The sequence below is a fragment of the Rhinolophus sinicus genome, linkage group LG05, assembly GCF_036562045.2.
Source record: "Rhinolophus sinicus isolate RSC01 linkage group LG05, ASM3656204v1, whole genome shotgun sequence".
NCBI classification, from domain to species: Eukaryota; Metazoa; Chordata; class Mammalia; order Chiroptera; family Rhinolophidae; genus Rhinolophus; species Rhinolophus sinicus.
This window is the reverse complement of record NC_133755.1, coordinates 11,274,336-11,300,988: the sequence shown is the minus strand read 5'-3', so window position 1 is coordinate 11,300,988 and position 26,653 is coordinate 11,274,336. Positions and strand designations below refer to the sequence as shown.

The window sequence follows — 26,653 nt, the reverse complement described above, 5'->3', positions numbered from 1 at the left end:
TAAGAAGTGATCACCGCTGGTTGGGGAAGTCAGTGAACCCAACTCACAAGCTCCTATCAGCAGTGATGAGGGCAGGAACGAGACAATGATGCGGAGAAGGTGACAGATTCAAGATGTTATAAAAATTGAATCAATAAAACTCAGTGACCAAATGAATGGTAGGATGATAGAGTTAGGAGAGGCATGGCATGACTCGCGTGTTCCCACCCAGGTAACAGGGCTCACTGGGATAAGAAACATGGGATGAGGAAAAGATTTTGGAGGGAGAGAAGTCCAATTTGGGATGTGACAAATTTTAGATGTCCAATGGTCATCACGCAGCCTCATTCCTACGTTTATTTACAATAGTTTTTATCAAGCTGTGGAGTAGACTAATTAATTACTGTGGACATTTTGGCTGAAAATTAGAAAAACTCAAATAGCTACAATCCCGTTCAAGCCCAAGATTGATGGAAATAGGATTGGGGAATCTAATTTTAGGGTTTTCGCGAGCACCTTCTCAAACCCTAGTCTGTCCTCTGACATAGAAAGTATTTCCAATTGGGGAAACAATGTCTTACACTCATTTCCCACCCCTAGTCATCCAGGAAACATTTACTTCCAACACTATATGAGGCACTGGAGATGCAGAGATAATTAATTCACAGGCCCTGTGCCCCCAGGATTTCATGGACAAGTGAAAAAGAAAAAGACAAGAACAAGTAATTATCAATAAGTCTGTTGGAGCTTCGGGTAAAGGCTGCACAAGGTAGTGTGGAAGGGACCGACCACAGTAAGAAAGTGAACACGCAATGTGGGGCTGTGGCTTGTTTTGAAGGATATGAAGAAATTCCAGCCAAAAGATCCCGAGTGACAGGATGAGACAGGGAGGAAGCAGCGGCACAGGATACATCCGGGATTTTACCTGAGCTACCAGGAGGATGGCGGTGCCATCCACAGGAAGGGAAACACAGGAGTAGAAGCAACCTTTGCTATGTCACTGGGGGAAAAGGAAGCCGGCAGCCAAGGAGACTGACCTGAAAAGGAAGGAAAGTCAATCAATCTTGAAGCCCAACTACAAAAAACTGAAAACTGTCACAAAAGTCAATTTTGTCCAGATGCATCACCAAAAATATAGAATCCAAGCTGGACTAGACGTGGGACTCTACGCTGAGCTGTGCTGCACTGAGGGACATTCATCGTTGACCTACATTTTGCAACAATATTGGGGGAGGGGCACATCTAGAAACAAGCTGCTTGCTCCTCAAATAGCAAACACACATATTTTCTCACCACCAGCGGGGCTGTTGCCAGGAAGTCACACAGACCCCAAATAACAAAACAAGCCAAAAGAAAACAAAGAGACAAGACTCCTAGTCTCCTGTTCCTGGGGCGCTGAAGTTCAGGGCAAGGCCCTCCTTAGGTGGTCATGAGGTCCAGATACAATCCTCCCAGAGGCCCTGCAATTTGTTTATGCAGGTGAATCAGGAGGCAGGGGACCAGGGGAGAGGATGGTCCAGAGTCTGTTCTATGCCAGGCTCTGCACTTCGGCCTTCACTTTCCTGGTTTCCCTTTTCTCTGTGAGGCTGGTATTACCATCAATCTTATTTTACAAATCAGGAGACAGGCTGTGAGGTTAAGCAACTTGCAGAGACCCCTACGCAGTGGCAGCATTCATGTTCAAAGCCAGGCCTGCAGACGACAGAGATGTTTCTTTTCTCAGCAACATGTTGCCCGTCACAAGGATATGAGCTCGTGGACTGGGAGCTCCCGGGGCCCGCCAGCCACCTCCACGCAGGAAATGACGTGGTGACAATGCAGGGGAAGCCTGATAAACGTGTGTATGTTAGACATCTCAATCCCGTCTTTTTTCTTTACTTTTTTAAAAGCTACCTAATAGAGAAAGTCTCTTCATCCCTCTCAGATCACGGGTCCCTGGAGCAAGCAGATAAACTCCTGAAGGTGGAAGGACAGGAGGGACAGCCCGGCTTTGCTCTCCTCGAGGCCTGCCTCAGGAAAGCAGAATCATCGGGACGTCACACAGGACGGAACCGCGTAAGGATAGCCTCTGTGAAGCCCAGGACAAGTGCGCCCCAGCACACCAGGTGCAGGAGGGCACACGTTTAAGTCCCACTTAGCACTTGTTCATCTGGCCGGCATGCAACAGGAAACTGGATCATTTTTTTTTTCCCCTTTGGATGAGGCATAGCAAGCTGATTAATGATGTGAGGGAGAGCGGGCTAAGGAGGGGAGTTCTACAAATGTTTCTTTTAGGAGAGCCATAGCAGGCCTGGGAAAAGAAAGGTGTGCATTGTGAGGGGGTGGCAGGCAGTATTTGGCTAATTAGGGTTTGGTTAATGCTGGTGAGTGTCGAACATTCTTGCTAATGGCTGTTACTAATGGGAGAAATGGGATCATTTGTTAACTTTACTTAGGAAAGTGAGTGTTGAAGGCAGGATGGAGGAAAAAAAAAAAGTGAATATGGACCATGTTGGCTAAGCCGAATGAAAAGTGGAAAAAACTCCTCATGATTCTCTTAAAAGGAGTAAGATCTGGACGGCACACTGATACTAACCTCCCCTGCCTTTATGAGAAGTGGCCGCCACTTTCTATTCAGCCCGATTTCCCAGCCCTTTGGCCATCTTCCAACTGACCTTTTCTCCCTGTTCAACACACAGAGTTTCTTGTTAAATGGAAGTTGTCTGTGTTATTAAGAACTTACTGTGAACCGAGCTATGTGCTTTTACTTGTATGATTTTATTCAAGTTTTTACAAAACTGAGATGTATACAGGCATTGAATTCCTATCTTACAGATGAGACTATCAAAGCTCAGAGCCCTAATCTACACAGCAATAAAGTGGCGTTTTTATTTTTCAAGGCCATATATTTTATAAAGCATCATTACCTTTAAGGCTCACCCCAGGAAATTTTTTAAAAATTATTTGCTCAAGTACGAGTGTTCTATATTTTTTCCTTTCCTAATCCATCAAACATATTCCACCCCAGTGTGCCACACACAGAGTCCCTGGCCCCTGAATCCATGGTAACCCCTGAGTCATGCGGATAATCAAGATGGACTGACTCAAGAAATATGAACTTTAAAAACAAATATTGTTCACTGCTGAATTCTGAATGGCATACTCTCCTCTCTGGATAACCTTCCCAGAACTTGTACTTTGCACACTTGACCTACGTAAGCAGAATGCTGACATAACCACCATCTGGGCAGAGCCTGGCATATGCACATTGGCCTCCAGTCAATATTCTGGACAAGAAATTTCCACTTACGAGCTTTTGGCAAGAGTACTTTGCATGTGCGCCATGAACAGGATTGATGTGAGAAGCTGCTCCTCAATCACACCCTGAGACTTGCAGAGATATAGTCTCAGTGGATAGGGATCATATTTAGAAACTATAAAGACCTGTCTGATCCAATTTTTTAGACCGGTCAATTGACTGCGCAAGATTTCAGATCGACCTTTTGTTAAGGTGGGTATAGAAAAATGGGCCACTGGAAAATCTCCCTGAAGAGAAAGTATAATTAAACAAACAAATAATCATCGTAAGCTTTAGAGGCAGGTAGGATTGAGTTAGAATCCTGATTCTACTAATTGACAGTTTTGTGTTTTCGGACAGGTTGCTTCACTTTACACTGCTTGGTAGTTAAAAACTAGTATATAGCGTAAAATACATAAAGTGTCTAGTATATGCTTAGAAACATTAGTTCTCATTGTCCATGACTTTCATCCATGAAGATTTCAAACCACCCCAATGACAGCAGCATCCCAGAAGGGAAAAAGTAGTCACTGCAAGCCTTTGAAGGCCTGGGCTGTAGAACTCACACAGTGTTACAAAGCAATTCACAGGCAGGCCTGGATTCAGGGGGTGGGAAATAGACCCACTCCCTAATGGGAATGGTTACAAAATATTGTACATGACGCAGTAAGCCACAGAACCAGGTACTCTGGACCAAGCGCATTACGTGCATTACCCATGCACTTCTCCCTAAAATACCCTCCAACTAGGTGTCATAATACCCATTTTACAGACATGAAAACAAATCTCAGACATTAAGGAACTTATCTGAGGTTAACCAAGTGGTTACTAGCATGGCTAGCTTTTAAGTCAGATTTATTTGACTCTAAAACTAACACTGATACCTCAGATACATATTTTGAAGGCCAATCATGAGAGATGCTTCCATTTCTACAGAAAGGAACTAAGAAGGATATATCACTTTATCCTCACAGTTACTTTTTAGGCCTATTCCAAAGAAGGTATCTTGAGTTTATAAATTATCTCTTTAGATGTCAAGGTGTTCCCCAGGTCTGATCCAATAATCACAGACCTCAGAAGGCTACAGGAAAATGTCCACCACTCCTCCAAAAATATCCAAACACAAGAATGAATCCAAGGGACATAGAAAAAAGCTGAGACACCTCTTTATCTATTACCGTTCCCAGCCCATACTCTCAAAAAATAGGAAATATATTTTAATCAAATGCCCAGAGCAGCTCCAGCTAGCCGATATTCTCTGAGGTAGATGATGGTAGCTATGAATTTGCAAGCCTGGATTTTATTAATTTAGCTCCCTGTTTTGAAAGTTCACTAATATATAGTCAGATAAATGAGCATATTGGGCAAAATTCTAAGATGACACCCACCCCTCAAAAAACCCTCATCCTTGAATAATTCCCTCCCTTGTGAATACAATGGGACCCCACTTCCATGATTATGTTATTGTACATGGCAGAAAAGATTGTACAGCTTTAATTAAGTTACTCAGTAGTTGACTCTGGGTTAATTGAAAAGGGATAATGAAAATGTTCTAAAATTGACTGTAGTAATGGTTGCACAACTCTGAGACTGCTAAAAAATCATTGAATTATATATTTTAAATGGGTGAATTATATGGCGTGTGAATTATACCTCAATAAAGCAGTTTTCTAAAAAGGGCAGCAAGAAGGGGTTTGCAGGTGAAGTTGAGGTATCTAAGGCTAAGGCAGTAGGTGAGGAATGCGGGTGAGGCTAAGTCATGGAAAACCTTTCATATCAGGCTAATATGTTTGAAATTTGATCCTTCAAAAATAATGGTTCCCCACAAAGCATTTTAAATAGGGAGTGAAAGATCCTATTGGCGCTTTTCAAAACTGCTTTTAGTGGCTATCTAAGCATGAATTTGAGAAGAATGCAATACTGTAGACCCGAATGTTAGTGAGGAGACTCTTGCTTAGCTCACTGGAAAGATGAAGACTTGACCTAAAGCTAATAGACTGGAAGAAAGCCTAGTGTTTGAAAAATACTGCTACGAGAAAGGAGAGGTGACTTTGTAAGAACTTGAGATAAGAGACAGGGAGGGGTCAAAGAAGACTGGGATTTCTTGCTTGGGAGCCCAGCTTCACAAGGATGCTGCTGCCTGGCCCTCTGTAGCATCTGGGGAGCTAGACCCAAGGCAATTCCACACCTTAAAAATAATACTTAGCGCCCTCTAGCCAAACACAAATAATACTCACATGTGGCTCCTACACTCAGAGATTTTCCTTAAACCTGCCTGTGATTGTGGTCTGTGTAGTAGGATTTTTTAAAGCTCCTAGGTCATGCTAACGTGCGACCAAGGATAAGAATCTCTCGCTTTGACAGTTCCTCTCCAGTTGAGGCAGCAGAGGACACAGCTGCTGCTTGTCAACTGCTTGTCACCCAGCCAGCCAGATTTGGCGCTGCTGAACAGAGGTAAGGCTCTATCACGAGAACTTGGGGTCTCATAGGCCCATCCAACTTCATGTTTGAATGTTCTAGTCATTGTGGAAAGAAAGATTTTGTACTAAGGAACTTTTACTTTAGCTAATGAAAAAAGATACTCAGGAAAAAGTAATCTATAATAGCAAAAAGTCAAAGATACCCCAAATATCAGGAAAACACTCATACAAATTATAGTGTCCCCACTCTAGAACATTATGGAGTCATTAAATTTATGATTATTCAAACCAAGTAATAACATAGAAAATACTTGTGTTTAATATTATATAGGAAAAATCAGGATACTGACTTACATATATTACATAATTCTAACAATATTTTACAAAGGAGAGAATGTAAAACATTAGACAAATGGATGAAAAAAAATTTGAAGGTTATAATTTTAATTATGACTATCTTAGAATAGTGACTTCACAGATGCCTTCTTTTTCCAACTCTGCAATTTTCACTAAATTTTGTTACCTTTGAACCTATCTGTCTACATATATAAATACTTCAAAATAGTAAAAAACTTTGTTCACATTTTGACATTAGTGGTTTTTGTATCTTTAGACTCAGAGAAGAAAAGCTATGAAGGCAATAGAGCCGCTTTCCACAGCATTTATTTCTACAGATGAGTGTGGAGCAGGATGGCCGTGATGAAGGAAAAGATTCTTTGGAGTCTTCCCTAGTTGTAATACTCAATCTGTGTCCCGTATTATGAAAATCTCCCAGCCAAAGAGGAATCTGCTAATGTCCTGAGAAATTTTGAATCACATCACAACTCCTCAAGAACATAAGAAATAGTAGGAGGATGGCCAGAAGGGATCCATGTCCCACAAATCACTATACAATATTCTTTTAGCATTGTCAAGGTAATGGTTATATTCCTCTCTGTAACCATGGTAAGAATCAAGAAAGCTTTGCCAAAAATAAATGGAGAATGCCCACTTAGACTTGTCCATATTTGTGGTGTTCCAAAATGTCTCTTCATTCCTTTTATGGAGCTCCTTTTTTAAAATGTATCCACAACTAGCACTGAGAACAGTAATTTCATTATCAAAACGAATTTTGGGAGATCTGGGAAGGCTGCATGACAACGTCCTAATATCACTGCATCTTGGCTTTATTACCAAGGTTGAACTCATGGAGAGAGAACCTTACGCCAAACAAAAGATATGCTGCTGTGATGGTTCATTTTATGTCAACCGGACAGCATCAAGAAATGCCCAAATATCTGGTAAAACTTTATGTCTGTGTGTGTCTGTGAGGGTGTTTCTGGAAAAAAATAGCATTTGAATCTGTAAACTGAGTAAAGAACATCACCCTCAGCAATGTGGGTGGGCATCATTCAATCTGTTGAGGGTCTAAAGAGAACAAAAAAGTTGCAGGGAGGGCAAATTCTCTCTCTACTTGAACAGAGATACCCATCTTCTCCTCCTGCCCTTGGCCATTGGAGCTGCTAGTACTTGGGCCTTCGGACTCCAGGACTTAAACCCACGACCCCTCAAGTTCTCAGGCCTTTGACCTCAGACTGGGACTTACACCACTGTCTCCCCTGTTTTTTGGGCCTTCAGACTCAGACAGAATTGCATCATTACCTAACTTGTCTTGCTCTCCAGCTTGCAGATGGCATATTGTAAGACTTCTTGGAGTCCATAATCACATGAACCAATTCCCATAGTAAATCCCCTCTTAGAAATCTAGATCTAGATCTTTATATCTAGAGATATAGATATAAATCCTATTGGTTCTGTTTCTCTGGAGAACCCTGATTAATACAGCTGCCCACATGTATCTGTAGTTTTCCATGCTCAATAACAATGTTGAGAATTAGAAGATAATAAAGAAAAACAAATTTAAAAATCTGAAGAAAAACATACAAATAATTCTTTAATTGCACCCTCAGCACTCAGAGCAAAACAATTAGTTATTATTTATATCTCAATACATAAAATGATTCAAAACATCCATTAGGATAATATTCTATCCTAGCCTGTGTGTGATGGGAAACGACCAATAATCAAAAAACTTACTGAATATATAAAGGCTGAGTTACATGGAAGAGTCATGGAAAGGACCGGAACCAAAAGCTAAACTTGGGTGTTGGCTAGAAGGACTGGTCAGAAACCAAAGACTCTGTCAAGCCCTCATCTCTGCAAAATCTTCCTTCTCTGTTGTGTAGAACCCAAGTGTCAGAGCGCTCCAGCTTTGGTTCCTAACTGCTGCTCTAATGCCTGGTCCTTCTCAGTCTGCCCTTAAGACTTATTGGTCTTAAGTCTGCCCTTAAGTCTTATCACTTCAGACTATTGGAAGAGTCAGGAAACTGACATTTGATTGGTTATAGATGTGTATGAACAGTATCTTTAAAATTCTGGCCCTAAGATTAGATTGTGGTAGATTGTACATTAAAGATTTTTCTGTTTGAACTCTGCAGTATAGCTGTAGCAAAATTATGAACAAAAGTAATAACTAACAGTTAGTAATCACTTATAAATGCCAGTCATTGTCTTAAGTACTTCATATTATTTCAACTGTCACGATTACCATCTGATGTTGATACCACTGTCATCTCCATTTCATAAACAAGGAAATTGAGATACAGAAAAACTATACAACCTGCCCAGGCTCACAGGGAGATACGGTAGGTAAACACGCTGTCTTACTTAGAGCCTGCGTGTTTTACTATCTAGAAGACCTTTTGGAGGACTTCGATTGAAGCTACCAAAAACTTCTGATATTCAAGCTAAGTTGACAACGTCAAGAAATCTGTCTCAGTTCATGAAGTTTGACCAACTCAGGTTGGCGTGGCACATGTCTCTTACCTAAAACTTGGATGAAGATAACATCAGAACTGCGAAATGCAGGCCGTGATTGGACCCTGTAAGCCAGTTGGGAGCTGGGTTTTATTTACATAGCCTGTGTACACAAGAGGGACATATGTGTGTTTAAATGGTTAAGGATGGGGCAAACGGCAGGAAAGACAGTGCAACTATCATTCTACCCTACTGTGCCTAGCCACAGGGAAAGTGCTGTGACTTTGTGAGATGGGAATGGCCTTGCTGGGAAAGAAACACCACACATTAAACTCCATGTCTAGAACAAAATCTCAACTGTCTCCAGAGGAAGTTCTCCAATAACAGTCAGAATGAACAATAATAAATGATTAGGTCCACAAATGAGTTTGCCATTAATTTTGGCAGGACCAGAAAATATGCAGCCACAAATGAGACTAAGTGACATAGCAATACTAAAAGAAACTTTAAAAGAAGAATATTGCTACATATTAAACATTTGAACATTGTTTAGACATCAGTTCCTGAAAACCAGACAATAATCATGAGTAGAAGTACTCACATATGAATAAATAATACTGCTATTTTTATAGTCATGTATTCACAGTCATTTTGTTACTATGGAATCTCAGATGATGTCATAAATTTGACATTCTACATTCTGCCCTACTGTGCATAGACTCAGCAACAGAAACAACAGAAGCAACAAGAAATGGAGCTGAGGAGGTGTAAAACTGCTTAACAGCAAAAGAATTTCAGTAGTTAAAGAAATGAGTCAAACATCTCTGAAACAGAAGAAGAAGGTGAGTGAATTAAACATCTTAGAATCTTACCTAAGAGCCGAGGGAAAGTAGATATCAGTCCACCATTTACCTCTGGGAGTTCTCTGAAAGAATCCAATAATTTCAGATGATGACCACATGTAGAGAAAATGGAAGGAGAAGTAAAGGAAATGAAGAGAGCAGAGAAAAAGGAGATGAAAGCATATGTTATCACTAAATCCAATAAGTCAGCATTTATTGTGCATATGCTTGTATGTTCATGATGAGAGGTGAAAACAGTTGCCATCATTAAAGAACGGACAGCCTAGTAGGAAAGAGAAACACAAAGTGCAGTGCAGTGCTCAGTAAAATTATATACAAAAGACACAGGGTAACACAGAGGAACGTGTAACTCAGGAAAGTTCTCCCAGGTCATGCTGAGCTGGGTTTGATGAACATTAAGAGGAAGACGAGGTTACAAGTAAACAGGGTGGTAGATAGGCAAACACGAGTGATTTGGCGTAAGTAGAACGTAGAGATAAGGCGTGAAGTGGAGCCATGCAAGTGGGAAGTAAACAGGATACATCAGGAGGCTCCTGTTTTGTCTAAGAAGGAAGAGTGTCTCCAAAAATGAAGAATAATTAAATTTACGTTTCCTACCTATCACCTAAATAAATGGGATGGATGGATCTAGAAGTTGAGAGGATTTGAGGCCATGAAACCAGATCAAAAGGCTGTATGTAAGAATATAGGCCCATGATGATTGGAGACCTGGACCAAGGCAATGATAACAGAGATGGAAAAGAGGGATTGGATTTCAAATACCTTTGGGAGTTATGACAGGATTTTATGGTGACAATGTGCGTGGAGGCGGGGGGTTAAGATAGAAAAATTGTAGGATTAGTTCTAAGACCACACAGCTATGCCACTCTCCACTGTCACAGACTCAACCATTCAACTAACACTGATCAGGTTTTCCTGGGTATAATGCACAGAGTCCAAGGAGATGACTAGACCGCCCCTGAGCACCTTGGTCTAAGCCAGAGGTTGAGCTCCTTGAACAGATAAATAACACTAACCTAGATCGCATTGTGGCTACCAAATTAGCACGAAATGACACAAATAGTGATCCAATATAATGGTATTTCCTGCGATTGAAAATGAAAACAGATTTTGAATAAGTGTCCATGAAGTGAGTTCTTGTGCTCTCCTAGATAGTGTCTCTATTAGTTTGTTCATAAGAAACCTCTTTTCACTCTAGATGCTGTGAGTAATTACATAATATGAACGTAAGGCATGTCTGTCAATAGAGCCATACAGGGTCTGCACAGAATTAAGTTCCTTGATTTTAAAAATCAGACTAACATCAGTGGGCCTCAAATCCACAGAAAATTGGACTTACGGTTTATTCAGAAAAAAAAAGGGGGGGGAAGAAAATAAGAAGTTTCAATTTTGCACAGTAAAATAAGTTACATAAGTAGCAGTCTTCAGAGTGACAGAGGGGGGAAAATGTATTCTGTGTAAGCAAACTCACATTTAAATACAAGTACCACTGAGCCCTAGAAAATTCTTCCATAGCATTTCCCATGTTATCATTTTTTAAGTGATAAATGCCTCATGCTTCAAATCTATAAACCAACACATTTCTACATTAAAAATTATTTATATAGTTCTCTCATATGTCATTTTTACTCATGCTTATTAGCACGGGGCAAAAAAATATGCCTCAACTTTATATAGTTTTTGATACTGGCAAAGAGACAAATGCTAATGTTGATTTATCCTTTTAAATCCAAACCCTAGGTTTCTAATGCCCCTGAGATTAAAATTAATACACTTTCTTTGTTTCCATATTAAGAATGAATCTGGAACAAAATACTCAAGAGACAGTCTAGAAGCAGAGAAAAAAAGGGAGCCTGAGAAATCAGGAGTTCGTCTGAACACTCAGGTGAGCTGACCTCTAGAGTTGGTGAGAGAATTAAACAGCGGAAAGCATAATAGAAGGTATTAGGGGGCAGAGAGTTCTGCAAGAGGACTGAGCTGCCGAGATTTGTATGAAGGGCTAATATCCCTCATGGAGAGGTTAGGGCAAAGCTAGGCGACGCTGGTCCCTGCCTTCCATCCAGTACACGCACCCACGTTCATGTAGATAGATGGAGTAGAAACCCTGCTGTCTCCTCTGCTCAGCCTGTGGGAGGAGACTGGTCTTTGTTCAGATCAGGGAGGGGAGGGGAGTCTGGCCATCGCATTGATCATTTTCTGCACAATCTTTCAGATGACGCATGCAGTCACACCGAATCACTTGCTGAGACGTTGCCCCATGCATGGTCACCCGCCGTGTAGAAACTGCCTTAGTGCAGCTGAGGGAACAGTCCTTCTTGGCCCCTGCTGCATAATACACATTTACATTCACATGGGCCTGTTGTGGGAGCAGGGCCGGCAGAGCGGCATGATCAGGGTGAGCAGAGATCAAACGACTGATTTTGGAGGGGTGTCACAGTCAATCTGGGTGAGGGGAAGGGTGTGGGGAAAGGAAACTTCCACTAGCCTCTCCATGGTCTCCTTCCCTGCGGTTCCTCCTGAAGGGAATGCTAGAGGGTTCTATTCCCACTTACGCAGCTCCTGCTGCAGCCTTGTGTAGCTACCAGCTGCCCTGATTTTTGTAGTCTGCTCAAAAATGGTGCCTATTTCTTTTTAGCATCTGTTAATGGGCTTCTCCTTAAGGGAAGAAGTGGAGGAAAGAGAGAATAAATGGTCAACTCTACTGAGTACCACAGAAGTGGAGGCACAGATGAGAAAATGTGAGCTGGCAGATCTGTTTCTTGGTTTTGAATGCTCTTCCACGTGGGTCCCCACTGTGTGGCTGCTCACAGAAGTTAGGATTGGGCCAGAGCTAGACAAGTACACCAGGGCCAAGGTTAATTAAGGGTGATAGAGGCCAGGGATCTTCTCACTGGGTGCTGCTGTGTTTAGCGTGACGTGGCTATTCTGTAGGCACATGCATGGGAGGACATTCCTGGGTCTCTTCTCTCCTTGAAAGGGATCACAAGAATTGTCATTGCCAAAGACAGATTCTCGTGGGTACATCGTGCGAAGTGAGTGGTCCCGAACTTCACGGAGCCCATCCACCAAAGCCCCATCAGTAGACGAGAACAGAAGCAAGACTGCCAGTCTTAAGGTAAAGATGGCCATGAAAGGATGGAATACATGATTGCACCATCTTCATCATCGTCATCATCATCAAAATACTGATGATGATGATGGTTAACGTTTATTGAAGCTTTGTATATGCCAGGACCTGCTCTACGTACTTTAGATGTTTTAGCTAATTTACCCACCCCCCACACACACACACACAGAAAAAAAAACACACACACACCTGTAAGCCCTATTTTACAGGTAAGAAAATTGAAACACAGAATAACTTGCATAACATTTCACATTAATAACATTAATAGAGCTATATTAAAACCCATGGTCTCCAGGTCTATAAGCTGTACAGTTAATGATTAAACTCTATGGCTTCTCATTCCTTCCTTCATTCAACAACTATGTACCCAAGACCAAGGAGAGGGTGTGAAACGGTCAACAAAGAAGATAACTTAGGAGTGTTACCTTGTGTGGCTAAGCCTGGGTCCCTAACTCAGCCTGGCCATATAAGACAGAAAGCTTAGTTTTGAGATCCAATTTTTGGATTCAGAGAGATGACACAGATCCAGCCACTGGGAAAACATGTATTCCCACCAATTCATCTATCTCTGTGAGGACTAGTTCAATAATCTAACCAAGAACATGCCTTTTGAAACAGGTGAAACCATCATAACAACTGAAATAACGTGAGGATGCTCAATCATTTATTGCACACCTTAGTGAGAGCCCTTCCTCTAGAATGGTTCCTTCCTGGTTAGGAAGATGATTGTCTCCAGTGGAGCTCCACAGACACACAAACCTCCGAAGACAGTGGGAGATACTCGATTCTCCCACCTGCCAACCTTCCAGCAATCGGCGCATTAATAGTAGGGGCAATGTGAAGACAGACAGGTGCCCCGAGTGGGTGTGTCGAGTCTTCCGGTGGGAACATCTGGTCTAGCTGCTCATCAAGCCAACTGGAGCTCACAGATGGAGGCAGTGACAAGCAAGGTCCCTTACACAAGCCCTCTGCCTACCCAGAGGTCTCTGACTGGGCAGGCATACATACAGAACTTTGCAAACTATACGTCATCTGCCTAAGGGCAGGGAAGAGGGCCTGTACCCTATCTACTCAAAAAAAAAGTATGAGGTGCCAATGGGGGAGCTAAGAGGAAATGAAAGCAATTGTCTGTGTCCATTTCACACAAATATTTAATATCTGGAGCCTTGAGATGTCTAAACCCCTTTAAGCCCCCACTTAAAGGAGCCGAGATGAGCCAGGATCCATCTCAGGCCTAGGAATGGAACAGAGGGAAGGGGACAGCTCCCTGACTCCAGCTGGGCAGAGATGGGGCCAGGGATCTCTGGCGAGCGTGGAATTCAGACGCCCATTTTCTTGTTCCAGGTCCACAGTAGCTCCGCCACCTCCCGCACTTCATCTGCCTCCCCCAGCCAGCAGGAGTCTCAGCAAGAACTGTCCGCGCAGCCCTCCCCGCCCACCCCATCCGTGCCACTCACACCACCAGCGCCTATAGATTCCTGCCCTCCCACACCCCCGGAGCCCCAGCCCCAGTCCGTGCCCCATAGCAGCAGCAAGATGCATGAGAACACTGACACCTGGCCACATGGCATCGTGCGGGAGATGCGGGACCCCCGGGACCCCCGGGACCCCCGGGAGATGCAGCAGCGAGAATATCCCCGTACACCCCCCACTGAATGGAAGCCCTATGCCCAGCGCAAGGCGCACTACTCCTCTCAGCTGGACCGTGACTGTATGTCCGACCTGCCCCGGCAGCGGGAGGAAGAGGACGACGATGAAGAAGCCTACTGGTCATCCGTGAGGACCCTGTATGAGAAGTCCCCAAGCTGCTCGCGACCCCGGCCGGTGAGCAGGGCCCACCGCCCCTGGTACCTCGGGCGACCCTTTGCCTCAGAGGCCAAGCCTCTCCCAGCCTCCCTCCTCTCCCTACTGCAGGGAAGTCAGCTCAGCCCCCTGCTTCTCCGCCCTAAACCTGCCTCCTAGCTCCAGCACCCCAGGGCTCCAAGCAACGGCCCGCTGTTTTCTTCTCACCTTGCCCCAGGCTGAGCCCCGTTTCTGAGCCCTTGGGGTCTGTGTGACTGTACCCCATTGGCGCCCCTCTCTGCAGCCCAAACCCAAGCATGCCATCACCATCTCTGTGTCATCCCGAATTCTCTTCAACATGATGGACGGCAAGAAAATCTACGAGGAAGAGGGTCTGGAAAAGTACATGGAGTATCAGCTCACCAACGAGAACGTCATCCTGACTCCAGGACCCGCATTCCGCTTTGTCAAGGTACTCTGCAGAGGTCTTTGGGCTGCCAGGACGCTCGATGGTGAGGTGGAGGATTCGGGCTGACCTTTGGGATCTCCTCCATGTTGTCTCATAATGTCTCGTCCACTTCTGTCATTTTTGCCCTTTTCACATTGACCCTGGGTCAGTTTATGCTTTCATAGAGGCTTCCAGACTGCTGAAGAAGGGGCTGTGTCCCTAGATTTGGGAGGTTGGGCTTCCCTAAGCAGACTCCTCATCATGCGCCGTGTGACAGAAACCTGGTTCCCTCCCTGGGAAGAGCAGTGGCCAGAAGCACTATGAGCTTATACTTCCGGGTACTAGTAGAACTAAAATGCCTGCTTAAAATGAAATGAAAGTCACCTTTGAGGCTCTTGCCCCAGACGTAGCATGTTAAGAAAATCAAGATGCTCTTGGCACTTAAGGGCACGATATTAAGAGAGAAAGTAAGGTTCTCTGAACACATACAGAAATGTATATAGCATTTATAACTGTGATCCCCTTTATGACTTAAAGGAAGATTACCCAATAACATCGTCACCAGGCAGAAACAAATGACATCTCCACAAGTTGTGTAGAAAGTACTTATGGGCTATGGTAGGGGCAGGGAAAAAACCATGCACCTATTCTAAAGATCCCTGTTTAAAAATAGACAACATGTTCCCTTTGGCAGCGCATACACTAAAATTGGAACAATACAGACCATTAGCGTGGCTCCTGTGCAAGGTTAACATGCAAATTCATGAAGCATTCTATATTTTTCACAAAAAATCATTATCAGGTGATCAAAAAAGTCCAATTTTACAAAATCCTCCCCCCCAAAAAAATAGACAAACCACAAAAGGGTTAGCCTGCTCCTTCTTTCTACCAACCCAACAAGAGATATTTCTAGTTAACCAAATGTAACAATTTTCAACAACTATGACCTATCTATTCGATGACGATTAACTGAAGTCCTGTGTATGAGGCAGAAAATACAGAAATGTATGGCAGAAGCCGGCCTTAAGGAGCCGTATCTTCAGAGCTTGAATGGGATGCTGATGAGCTCACTTCTCTGCAGATTCTCAATGCCCACCTTGCCTGGCCCTCTTTACATACACTCGTGTTTGCAACCGGCAGGCTCTGCAGCATGTCAATGCTAGACTCCGAGATCTGTATCCTGAAGAACAGGACTTATTTGATATTGTACTGATGACTAATAACCATGCCCAAGTGGGAGTGCGGCTTATAAACAGCGTCAATCACTATGGTAAGTAAAATAAATACCATGTGCAAGTACAGTCGTTGCTCGGGAGGAGAGAAGCCATGTTATTTTGCTAACTGCGGCCTAACGAAGGCAGTGTCTTTGATACTGACACCCCCTTCTGCGCACGGAATGTTTATTTGCCCATGTCAGAACAAGAGAGGCCATGTTCATTTTTAACTTCAGCACAGAGTTGGGCCCAAAGCTCTGGCCTTAACTTGTCAAGTGTGAATTTCAAAGTCTTAATCCCAGGTCCTGTAATATATTTCTGTTTTATGTTTTTCACTTCTGAACTTGACTTCAAGGAGCCGTCAACCCAGAGGCTTTCTCTGTGTGATCAAACTTCTTGCTCACCACAGATACATGTTAAAGGTTTAAAGGTTTTCACCTTTCCTTTCCACTCTTAAAATCTGATTCTCCCTGGCTGCTTTCCCCACACATCAAATCCGTACTCACGCCAGCAAAGTTGCATGCAAAAATTGGATGGACTCTAGTCTCTTTATAGCATTCCCATCAGTATGCTGGAGACATGCAAAGAAAGTCACCATTTTTCCTGTTAGGGAATTACCTGACTACTTATTTGGGGACTTTTAGCCTATTTTCTAAGGGACATGTCTTGTGTTTTGTGGGTATGTCAAGCCAAAATAAGGTTTAAATTTGGCATATTTATAAATCATAAAGATATACTACAAGCTATGAGTTTTATATTATGTTTCCTAACTATAAGGCTGATGTCTTACTGAGACATACTTTAAAGAATGCTCGTCTTTCCAAAATGCAGCCATCAAAGTGTTATGACACGAAAAGAGAGAACATACATAAAAGGTTTAGCACAAATGACTGGTATAGTGATTATTCAACAAACTGCAGCTATTATTTTTATAAAACGTACTCTTATTTGATTTAGTAAGTGATTTAGGTCTATCTACCCCTCACCACACTGAGCCCATTGAGGGTAGTAGTATAAAAAAATCACAGTTATTTATCTATTAATTCTGCTAATAACTGATGTAGCGCAATCTTCTCATGCAGCCTATTCATGGGATGACAACCTTTTACTTGGAAGAGTTAGTTACTTCCATTCTCTGGGCGCAGAAGGCAATTTGAATATCGCTGGTATTGTCTGTGTTCTGCGCAATGTTGGCCTAAGTGAAAAAGTGAGAGTAATTTATTAATACCACAGCAAACACGTCCACCTCAACGGCTGGTGGGCCCCATCTACTCTCGTGGTCCACACAGATGATAAACAACGGACTAGACTCAAAATTCTGCTTTATAGCATGTGCAGCTACCCAGTTTATCACATATCGAAAAACACTGTGAATGGGTACATAATATTTTATATGTATAACGTTACACTTCATTTAACTACGAAGTGTTAACATTGGTGAACAATGTTTTGCTTTTATAAATAGTCCTTCACTGAGGCTGAGATCTTTCTACATAAATCTCTATCAGTTTCAGAGTTTCAGATTATTCCCTTAGAATAAACTCCTAAGGAAAAAAAAAATAAAATAAAGGAATCCTAGATAAAAAGGTATAAACCTATTAAAAGCTCTTGGTACGTATAGTCAAGTTATTTTCTAGACAGTTTGTACCAATTTATACTTTCATCCACAGTGTATTTGGGTACCTATTTTACAAACCTCTCACCAACATCTAGTGTTTTTGTTTTCATTGTTGCTGATTTGAAAGGCATTTGATGGTATATTAGTGTTTAGTCTGCTAATAATTCCATTTAAAATTTCAAGTCAGGAGAGACACTTTCAGAAATTTTGTGGTTTATTCCTAGCACTACCTGTTATTTCTTTTGTATTTTTACTGAAGAAATGCAGACATGGTACTTAAAACAGAGTCACGCTAATTGGTCCTTTCATCGAGTGAGGAGGCTATAGTTGAAGGGCAAGAGTCAGTATGAGCCAGTGGGCTTAGACAAGTCTTATGTCTCAGTTTCCCATTCTGTAAGGAGGTAATGAAGGCTGTCATACACTTGGGAGACTAAATCAGCATGACCTACTATGTGGATGGACTTTCTAAACTATCACACACCAAACACATCCACTATCACCTAAAACAGCTGAGACGTTTGTCAATAATGGCACTAAGAAGGTAATTCCAAAAGCTCAGTAGGAACTCAGTTATTCCTAAGGTAACTCATTTGCATTTCCGGTAAGTACTTTGTCTTTAGTCTCTGGCATAACAAAGTCTTTCTTGCCCGATAATAATAGGCTTACTAATTGACCGCTTCTGTATGACTGGTGGAAAAAGCCCCGTTGGCTATTTGAAGACCTATCTTACCAACTTGTATCTTTCTGCGGATTCTGAAACAGTCCACGAAGCAATTCAAGAAGGTATTAGCTTGGTTTTATCCCTCTAGCTAATAAAGAGGTTTGCACTAGCAGTTACTTACAATGGGCTTCCCACGTGACTATGTCGCTTATGCCCTTGCTGGATTTTCTGTAAGGTGTTTCCGCCTTAGCAGCATTCAAGTTTGACCTTCCGAGCTTTGACCTTTCTAGAAGTGGACATCCACCCATTACACATTTCCATTCCTTATAAAAGTGGAGCCAGTGCATAGACAACTGTTTTGAAATGTGTGGTTGTGAAGAGGGGTTGAGCCATCAGGGAATAGCTAGAGAGAAAATGCAAGGTCTGGGAGGACTTTTTATTATTTTTTTAATGGTAGAAACTAAAACTCATGGCCCTGAGATGAGTATTAATCAATCCCCAGGGATCGCTTCTGCAACAATGTTTGATGGAGGCAAAGACATGGCTTACTGTGACACACAGCTCCGTGTGGCTTTTGATGGGGATGCCACCATCTTCTCAGAAGACTGCGAACATCCTACCAAAGACCACGGGATGGACAAATTCTTTCAACAGGAAACACATGAGAATAAATGCACGGCTCAGGTAGGTTCCAGGAGCTCGAATGAATTTTGATCTACTTATTTTACAACATATAGATATAAATAATTGTTCATTGTGATGGCTTTCCAATTATTTTAGGCAGGCCACTCCTCACTTCTGATTCTTTGCAGTTTTCTGCCTTTCTTTCTTTCCTGAACTCACTTTGAAGCATCTGCTGCTGACTTTATTTTTTAATGTTAACCTTCTTTTATCTAGCCTTTGGAAATGTTTCTATGATCTCATGATAATGAGTTCACCTCCTCCAAATTTTGAGTAACAGAGGTATAATGACTTACCAACAAGCCATTTCTACATAATAGGTTCTTAAAATAGTAAGGCCATTTCCAACAGGTCAGTAAACATCTGTTGAACCTCTCTGTCCATAACCTCAAACTCCTAAAGGCATCGCTTAATTGAGAAAATCTGTAAAACTGAGAACTTCAATTCAATCAAATAATGAGCCTCAAACAAGTATAAACTATGAAAACCTAATCAAACTGAAACTGAGTAAGTTCTTTGTTTTTTTTTTAATCAATCCATGAACTAAAGTGTTAGAGTCATGGTCAGAAATGAACAAAACCTACAGCTTCTGAACCAAAGGAAATTTGAAATATCAAAATATTCTACAAACCGAATCCTCACTGATCAATTTAAATCTACGAATTTTACCAAGGAATTGGCCTTTTTTTCTCAGCTCTTCTTGAGCTTAAGATAGACTTAAATATTGTTGTTTTTGTTACATTTATAAAAGTATTACGAGACTGAAAGCTGAAAAGTTTTACTAGCTCACCTCACATTACAGCAAGTGATACTTAAACTGTGTGTGTGTGTGTGTGTGTGTGTGTGTGTGTGTGTGTGTGTTAGTCAGAGTTGTTGAGGTATAATTTACATGTACATACAGCAAAATTCATAATTTTTAGTGAATGGGTCTAAGAGTTTTGGCAAACGCTTACAGTTGTGAAAACACAACCAAACGCCAAATACTTAATATTCAAAATTCCCTCAGGCCTCTTTGAAGTTATCCTTAACCTCCTATCTCCAGGATCTGTCAACTGCAAATCTGATTTCTATCCCTATAGTTTTGCCTTTTCCAGATGCCATATAAATGGAACCACATAGGATGCAATCTTTCAAATCTGACTTTTTAATTTAGCGTAATGCATTTCAGATTCCTTACTATCATTCCACGGATCAGTAGTTGGTTCCTTTTTACTGCTGAGTAGTATTCTGTTCTGTGGATCTGTTGGAGGATAGTTAGGTCATTTTCAGTTTGGGGCATTTATAAATGAAACCATTTTAAGCATTTACATGCAGGCTTCTATGTAAACATAAAATCTCATTTTTCATGGGTAAATATCTAGGAGTAGGATTACGAGGTCACATAAATATATGTTAAACTTTGTAGGATACTGCAAAATAATTTTCCAAACTAACCATACCAATTTGCATTCCCAACAGCACTGTCTTGAGAGATTTAGTTGCTCTGCATCCGCACCAGTGTTTGGTACTGTGTCAGTTGATTTTTGGTTGCTTGTTTTAACCTGGTCTTGTGGTTATATAATGCTATCTCATTGTAGTTTCAATTTGCATGTCCCTATCTCGTATCAGGTGCTTATTTGCCATCATATGTATTCTTTGACAAAAATATCTGTTCAAATCTCATGCTCATTTGTATTGGCTTGTTTAGTTTTTTTCTTTATTACTGAGGTTTGAGAGTGTATATGTTCTGTATACAAGTTCTTTATCAGTTATGTGTTTTGCAAATATTTTCTCAGTCTGTGCTTCCCTTTTCATTCTCTTAACATCTTTCAGTGTCTTTCATGAACAGAAACTTATAAATTTGATGAAGCTCAATTTACCAATTTGTTCTTTTATGAATTATGTTTTCAATGTCATACCTAAGAAATCTTTGCCTAGTGCAATGTCACAAAAATTTCCTCGTCTGTTTTTGTATAGAAGTTTTATAATTTTAGGGGTTTTTTGAGGGGAATTGACCTATTGTGAGTTAATTTTCTATTTGTGCAAAATACTTGGTTAAGGTTCATTTTTGCCTCTCATAGGCATCCTACTTATCCCAACACAATTTGTGGAAAGGACTGGCTTTCTGTCCCTTTAACATAGGTATCTATTGTTTACCAATATCACTCTGTCGCAATTATTTATCATAGTTTTGATAAATTGATAATTTATCAATTACCATAGTTTTATACTAATTCTTGAGATCGGGTGGTGCAAGTCCTCCAAATTTGTTATTCTTCGATTATCCTTTGAATATTCCGACTGCTTTGCATTTTCACATAGATTTAAGAATTGGCTTGTCCATTTCTGGGGAAAAATAAATCCAGCTGTGATTTTGTTGAATTTATACCTTAGTCTTGGAAGAATAGGTATTTTAATAATATCAAGTCTTGCAGCCCACTGGCATGGTGTATCTCTCCATTTATTTAGGTCATCTTTGATTTCTTTCATCAGTTTTTTATAGGTTTCCTACAGCTATCACCCATATTTTGTTAGATTTATAACTAAGTATTTCATAACTTTTGGTGCTATGGTAAATAATACTTTTAAATTTTTAATTGCCAATTTGATTATTGAAAATACAAAGAAACACAATTGGTTTGGTATATTAACCTTGCATCCTGCAACTTTCTTAAAGTCACTTGTTAGTCATAGTAAAACTTTTGTAGATTTGAGATTTCCTTTGAACACAATGTTGACTGGGAATAAAAACACCTTTATTTCTGTTTTCATTCTGTATGTCTTTCATTTATCTTTCTTTCTTGTCTTATGGCCCTTGCTAGGCATTTACAATCTACAACTTTAAGTCATCCCAATCTACTTCCAAACAACATTATGTCACATCATATCTAGCGTAAGAACCTTACAATAGTGCCGTTGTAATACATTTTACTTTCATCTATACTATCAACTCACAATACCTCGCTCCTATTTTTCATTTGGGTAATCAATTATCTTTAAGACAAAAATGTGTCTTTTGTACTCATCTTCATTTTCAACATTTCCAGGGATCTTCATTTCTTTGTGTAGATCCAGGTTGCTCCCAGGTAGCATATTCCTTTTGCCAGAAGATCATCTTTGAACATTCCATGTAGAACTCACATGCTGTAACCAAAAACTTTTAGTTTTTCTTTTTCTGAAAAACTCTTTATTCTCCTTCATTTTTGAAAAATATTTTATTTTGACTTAATACGACTTTCTGCATTGATCATGTTTTTTTTTTTTTTTCCCAGCACTTTAAAGATACCCATCCCTTGTCTTCTCACTTGCATAGATTCTGACAACAAATGGTTTTGAGATTCTTATCTATGGTCCTGTATATGTAACGTGTCTAATTTTCTCTGGATGCCTTCACGATTTTCTATATTTGTCTGTGTTTCAGAAGTTTGAATATGGTGTGGGGTGTATGTGTGTGTGTGCAATTCCCTCTCTCATATTTATGGATCTAAGTCATCACTGAGTCTTCATCTGTTAATTACTTTCTCTTGAAAGATTTTTGTTTGTTTTGTTTTATTGTATTCTCATACATCTTTGATTAATTTCCAATCATAGTGTGTATATACTACAGGTTTTGGTAAATAGTATATATTTCGGTAAATACCAAAAAAAAAAAAAAATTGGTAAAACTTTTTGCCTGGTTATAGGCATGCCTCCTCTTCTGCTAGGAATTAGTGTGATGGCTTGAATCAAACAAATCAGGAGTTTGACTAGCTATGCATTTTGTTGTTGCTGCTGTTACCTTCATTTCTCCACAGGCTTCAAATTCCTCTGATAGGGTGGTGAAGGGTTTGTCACAATATTCCTGGTCCACTTTCAGCTTTAGGTATTGTCTTCCCTTTGTGCATGTGCCTCAGAGATGGTCTCCATGTTGTTACTCCACTCCAGTGGTTGCTTGTTTGTCTGTTCCAGCTAGCTCAGTGGTATGGGGGCGGGGGATGGGGGATTCTCTGCTGTCCTAGTTCAGCCTAAATCTAGGCCAGAACCTATATCTCCCTAGGTCTTAGGGATGAAGTTTTATCATTGATCTTGCCTTCCCCACAGTGATCGCAGATATCTAATGGTCTGGGTCCATAAGAGTCTCCTGTCTTTCCCAGGAGTGGAGAGTTCTCCTTTCCCCTCACCCCATAGTATTGTATCTTTACCTGTGCTCTGGGGGTAACAGTGTTTGCATTTTGTTCCTTAGGAGATATGGGACAATGTGGAGCTTTAGTCTTTTCTCACAGTGGCAGTTGGTCCTCTCTTCCAAGCCTGCACCACCAAGGACTGCATTCTTTCATCTCTCACCCTGCCTGCGGTCTTTCTCATAAGCAACTAGCCAAGTCCATGGAAAAAAGCCCATAAGGAAGTATTTCTTGTGTTTGTGGCTTCCAGGACTTCCATGCTCTCTCATTAGCCTACACTGCCTTTATTAATTGTTTTTAAATTGCCTGAATTTTTCATACTTGCTTGTATGGCGTCTGGTATGCCTTCCTTCAAGTGCTCTACCAAAGACATGCCAGTTCTGGAATTCCATCTGCTCTTGAAGATACCTTAGATGTTTCCTTAGATTTTTTTTTCCCCTTAGATTTCACATTAGTCGGTTGCTCTATTACCTCAGCTCTCTAATAGAGTCTAGAAAAGTTACGATTTTTCAGATTATCTGGCTTTTCCTTGTTGTTAGGAGTAACAGTCTTTCCAGCTTTCTACATCCTACGTAGATACCAAATGTTTTAAATCACACAGCTCTTCAAAAAGGTATTTTTGAATAACTCTCCTTCATAGTTCTGTATTGTCATTGATAAATTATATGCTTACACTACTGTACAAATATATAAATTATAAAACATACCCAAAAATAGAAGAGAGACTGATACCTGATTTTAATATGGTGACATAAACTGACTTTTGGGAGGTACTCAAAAACTGTGTCCCTCCATGTTTCAAAGCCAAACTGTGAGCAAAGTGGCTCCTACCAATGGTCCCTACACCTCTTTGCTCCTGTTGTTCTGCCAAAAAAAGTTATATTTTTTTCACCTATGTACGTGCCTTTCACCTTTAGGAAGTGAATTTTTATTTGTTGTTTTCTGATATATGCAGCCTCGGAGAAAGCAAAATAAATAATCACATCCATAGTCATGCTTACAGAAAAGTTTGTTTCCACGACAGCAGAAAAGAGACCTTTTGAATTGTGAAAACAAGTCAGTGTTCAAACACTATGCCTCACCTTCCCAGAAACCCCCCAATGGTTCCTACGAAAAGCAATCTACTTCGGTGATGAATAATAAGAAGGGGACCAGCACAGAACATATGCAAAGATACTATGAGAAAAAGGCAGACAAAGAAGAGCAAGATCAAGTAACAGATAAAAAACTCTCACTACAAATAGCTGCCAAAGTACAGGTGAAAGTTGTGACTAGGCATTTGCCATGAATTTTAAAAACGTTAAAAGCAGGGTCATAAAATGGAAATGCAAGAATCAGGGAAGAGATGATAAGATGTTAAATGGTAGAACTCTGGAAATTAGTACAATTGAAAAGTAAGATTTTAGATAGAAAAATGACAGAAATAGATCACAGGTAAAGAAAATCCAACATATGCATAATTGGAGTCCTTAAAGAAAAACACTGAAATTATGTTCTGGGGAGAGGAGAAGAGGGTTGTGTGTGGTCAACATAAAGATGCATATGTGTATAAAAACATAAATCAAGAAAAAATCCTGAGTTACCAGAAGATTTTTATACATACATTAAACAATTAAAAGATGAAAGGCCACATTACGTAATAGGGAAATAGAACAGAATGATTATAATACATGACCTAGTAAAATTATTTGACTTCAAAGGCGAAGAAATAATTCTTTGGGCAACCTGCACATCCAAGTTGCAGGGGGGAAATCAGTCTTCTCCACAGAAGCACTCAATAGTATTGTAAAAGACAGTGGATCACTACATATCATATATAGAGAAAATATAAGTCACAAATTCTATATCCAACCAAAAGTTCATTCAAGTTAAAAGGAAATAGGTCAATAGTTGAGAACATACTATATTCCAGGAATTATTATTTCCACAAGACTTTCTTGACAAAACTAGTACAGTTGGACATATTTGGCCAATATGTAGATGACTAGAAATGCAGAGACACAACTGGGCCTGAAATATATATATTTAACCATAGAACCAAAACTAAAACAATTGTAGGGATTATGAAGCAGAAATATTATGTGCCCTAACAATGTAGAAATTATGTAACTAATGAAAACTGGAAAAATGTGAAGGGAAAAGGTCTAAGGAAGACTAAGTATGCTGATATGTTCATTTACAATAGCTAATCAAAGGATAAAATGTAAAGCTGATAAGTAGAAATATGAGAATCTTTCCTAATATAAACGTGAACACTAAAAAAGATGAAACAAGTATAACTGGATGGCTAAAGAAGAAATAGAGAGTAAGAGAGAGGTAAAGAAGTTCCCTAATTTCATCATTTCTCATTGTAAAAAATAACAGATCCTAGATTTTAAAAAACAAAGTACTAACGGTACTATAAAAAGTTATGGTTATAAAGGTAATCAATAGAAGGAAATGATACAAACCTTCCTAAATGTTAGAAGAAACATATATATACACACATAAAGAAAAAAAGACACTTGGTTAACAATCCTTTAAAAGCTTTAAACGTGAAAAATACTATAAAAATCATAAGACAGAACCATTACCATGTATATTTGTAATACCAATAAATATAAATGTCCTAAAACTCTTATTTTAAAAATTAAGACTTTCAGATTGGATCACATAGCAAAATCCAATTCTATGCTCTATCCCAGAGTTACAGCAAAAACTAAGTGTTCAGGAAGGCTGAAGATAAAAGTAAGTGTGACGAAATACCAAGTATTTGTAAATATAAGACAAGGCTAAATCCAAGCCAACAGGACATTAAACAAGATAAAGGAATACATCTCCTAACATTAAAATGTGCAATTCACAAAAAGCAAATTAAAAGAATAGTGCTTTTGGTAATTAACTGAATTTGATTTAGAGTATCCCACTTTGCCATCAGTGGTTTATGTCTCTTGCCTTGGTTTAACTTTTTAATAGAGACTTCTTTCAATCGTAAAATATCTGTATTTAGACAATAAATTATATGATCACCCTACGTTTATTCCAGGAATGCAAGGATGGTTCCATATAAGGAAATATACTTACATAAATGCAATGGGTTTCAGCATTGTGCCATAGGTTTTATAATACTGCATGCAGTATTGTATTTGTTTATAAGCTCTTATAAGCCTCTGCTTTTTTAGCATTCATTTCCTTTGACCCACTGAATCACAGCTGTGACATATATTCCTTTTACAGGGTGCCTTGAAAGGCTTTCTGGAAGAATTAGGCAGACTGCAAAAGAAGTTCTATGCCAAAGACGAACGGTTATGTTGCCCCATCAGGACCTACCTGGTTACAGCCAGGAGTGCAGCCAGTTCAGGTGCCCGAGTGCTGAAAACCCTTCGCCGCTGGGGTCTAGAGATAGACGAAGCTCTTTTCCTTGCTGGAGCCCCCAAAGGGCCCATCTTAGTGAAAATACGGCCCCACATCTTCTTTGATGACCGCATGTTCCACAGTGAAAGCACACAGAAATTTGGCACTGTCACAGCTCATGTACCTTATGGCGTTAATCAAAAAATGAACAATTAGTGATGGGGAGGAGGAATAAAGCAGTGAGCGTGGTATTACAGAAGCCACTTCTTGTGGCTCTCTAGGGTAATTAGATAGGTATTTCAGAAGATTAGACTC

The 26,653-nt window shown here is 40.4% G+C and overlaps 1 protein-coding gene, 1 long non-coding RNA gene and 1 other non-coding gene across 7 annotated transcripts in view; 2 read left to right on the top strand and 1 right to left on the bottom strand.

The window, feature by feature from the left end:
• The window catches only part of LOC141571506 (uncharacterized), a 37,733-nt gene that overhangs the window by 8,369 nt on the left and 2,711 nt on the right, over positions 1-26,653 (bottom strand). Inside the window, exon 2 of the long non-coding RNA XR_012496252.1 lies at positions 26,315-26,522. This is a non-coding gene — a long non-coding RNA (uncharacterized LOC141571506). The remainder of the gene's footprint in view (positions 1-26,314; positions 26,523-26,653) is intronic.
• Positions 9,282-26,554, top strand: NT5C1B (5'-nucleotidase, cytosolic IB). 5 transcript variants are annotated; one of them, XM_019754282.2, is made up of 10 exons: positions 9,282-9,314; positions 11,131-11,220; positions 11,599-11,730; positions 12,313-12,450; positions 13,807-14,286; positions 14,549-14,716; positions 15,833-15,962; positions 18,185-18,307; positions 18,688-18,869; positions 26,222-26,554. In XM_019754282.2, exons 1-10 carry the CDS (start codon positions 9,282-9,284, stop codon positions 26,552-26,554), a joined length of 1,809 nt encoding a protein of 602 aa, XP_019609841.2. The 5 variants fall into 5 exon arrangements, with proteins under 5 accessions (XP_019609841.2, XP_019609762.2, XP_019609678.2 ...); XM_019754203.2 differs by having other exon boundaries at positions 11,548-11,730; XM_019754119.2 differs by having other exon boundaries at positions 11,548-11,730; positions 12,313-12,462; positions 13,813-14,286.
• On the top strand, positions 15,373-15,475 carry LOC141571951 (U6 spliceosomal RNA). Its single transcript, XR_012496988.1, has one exon. It is a non-coding gene; the product is annotated as a U6 spliceosomal RNA (small nuclear RNA).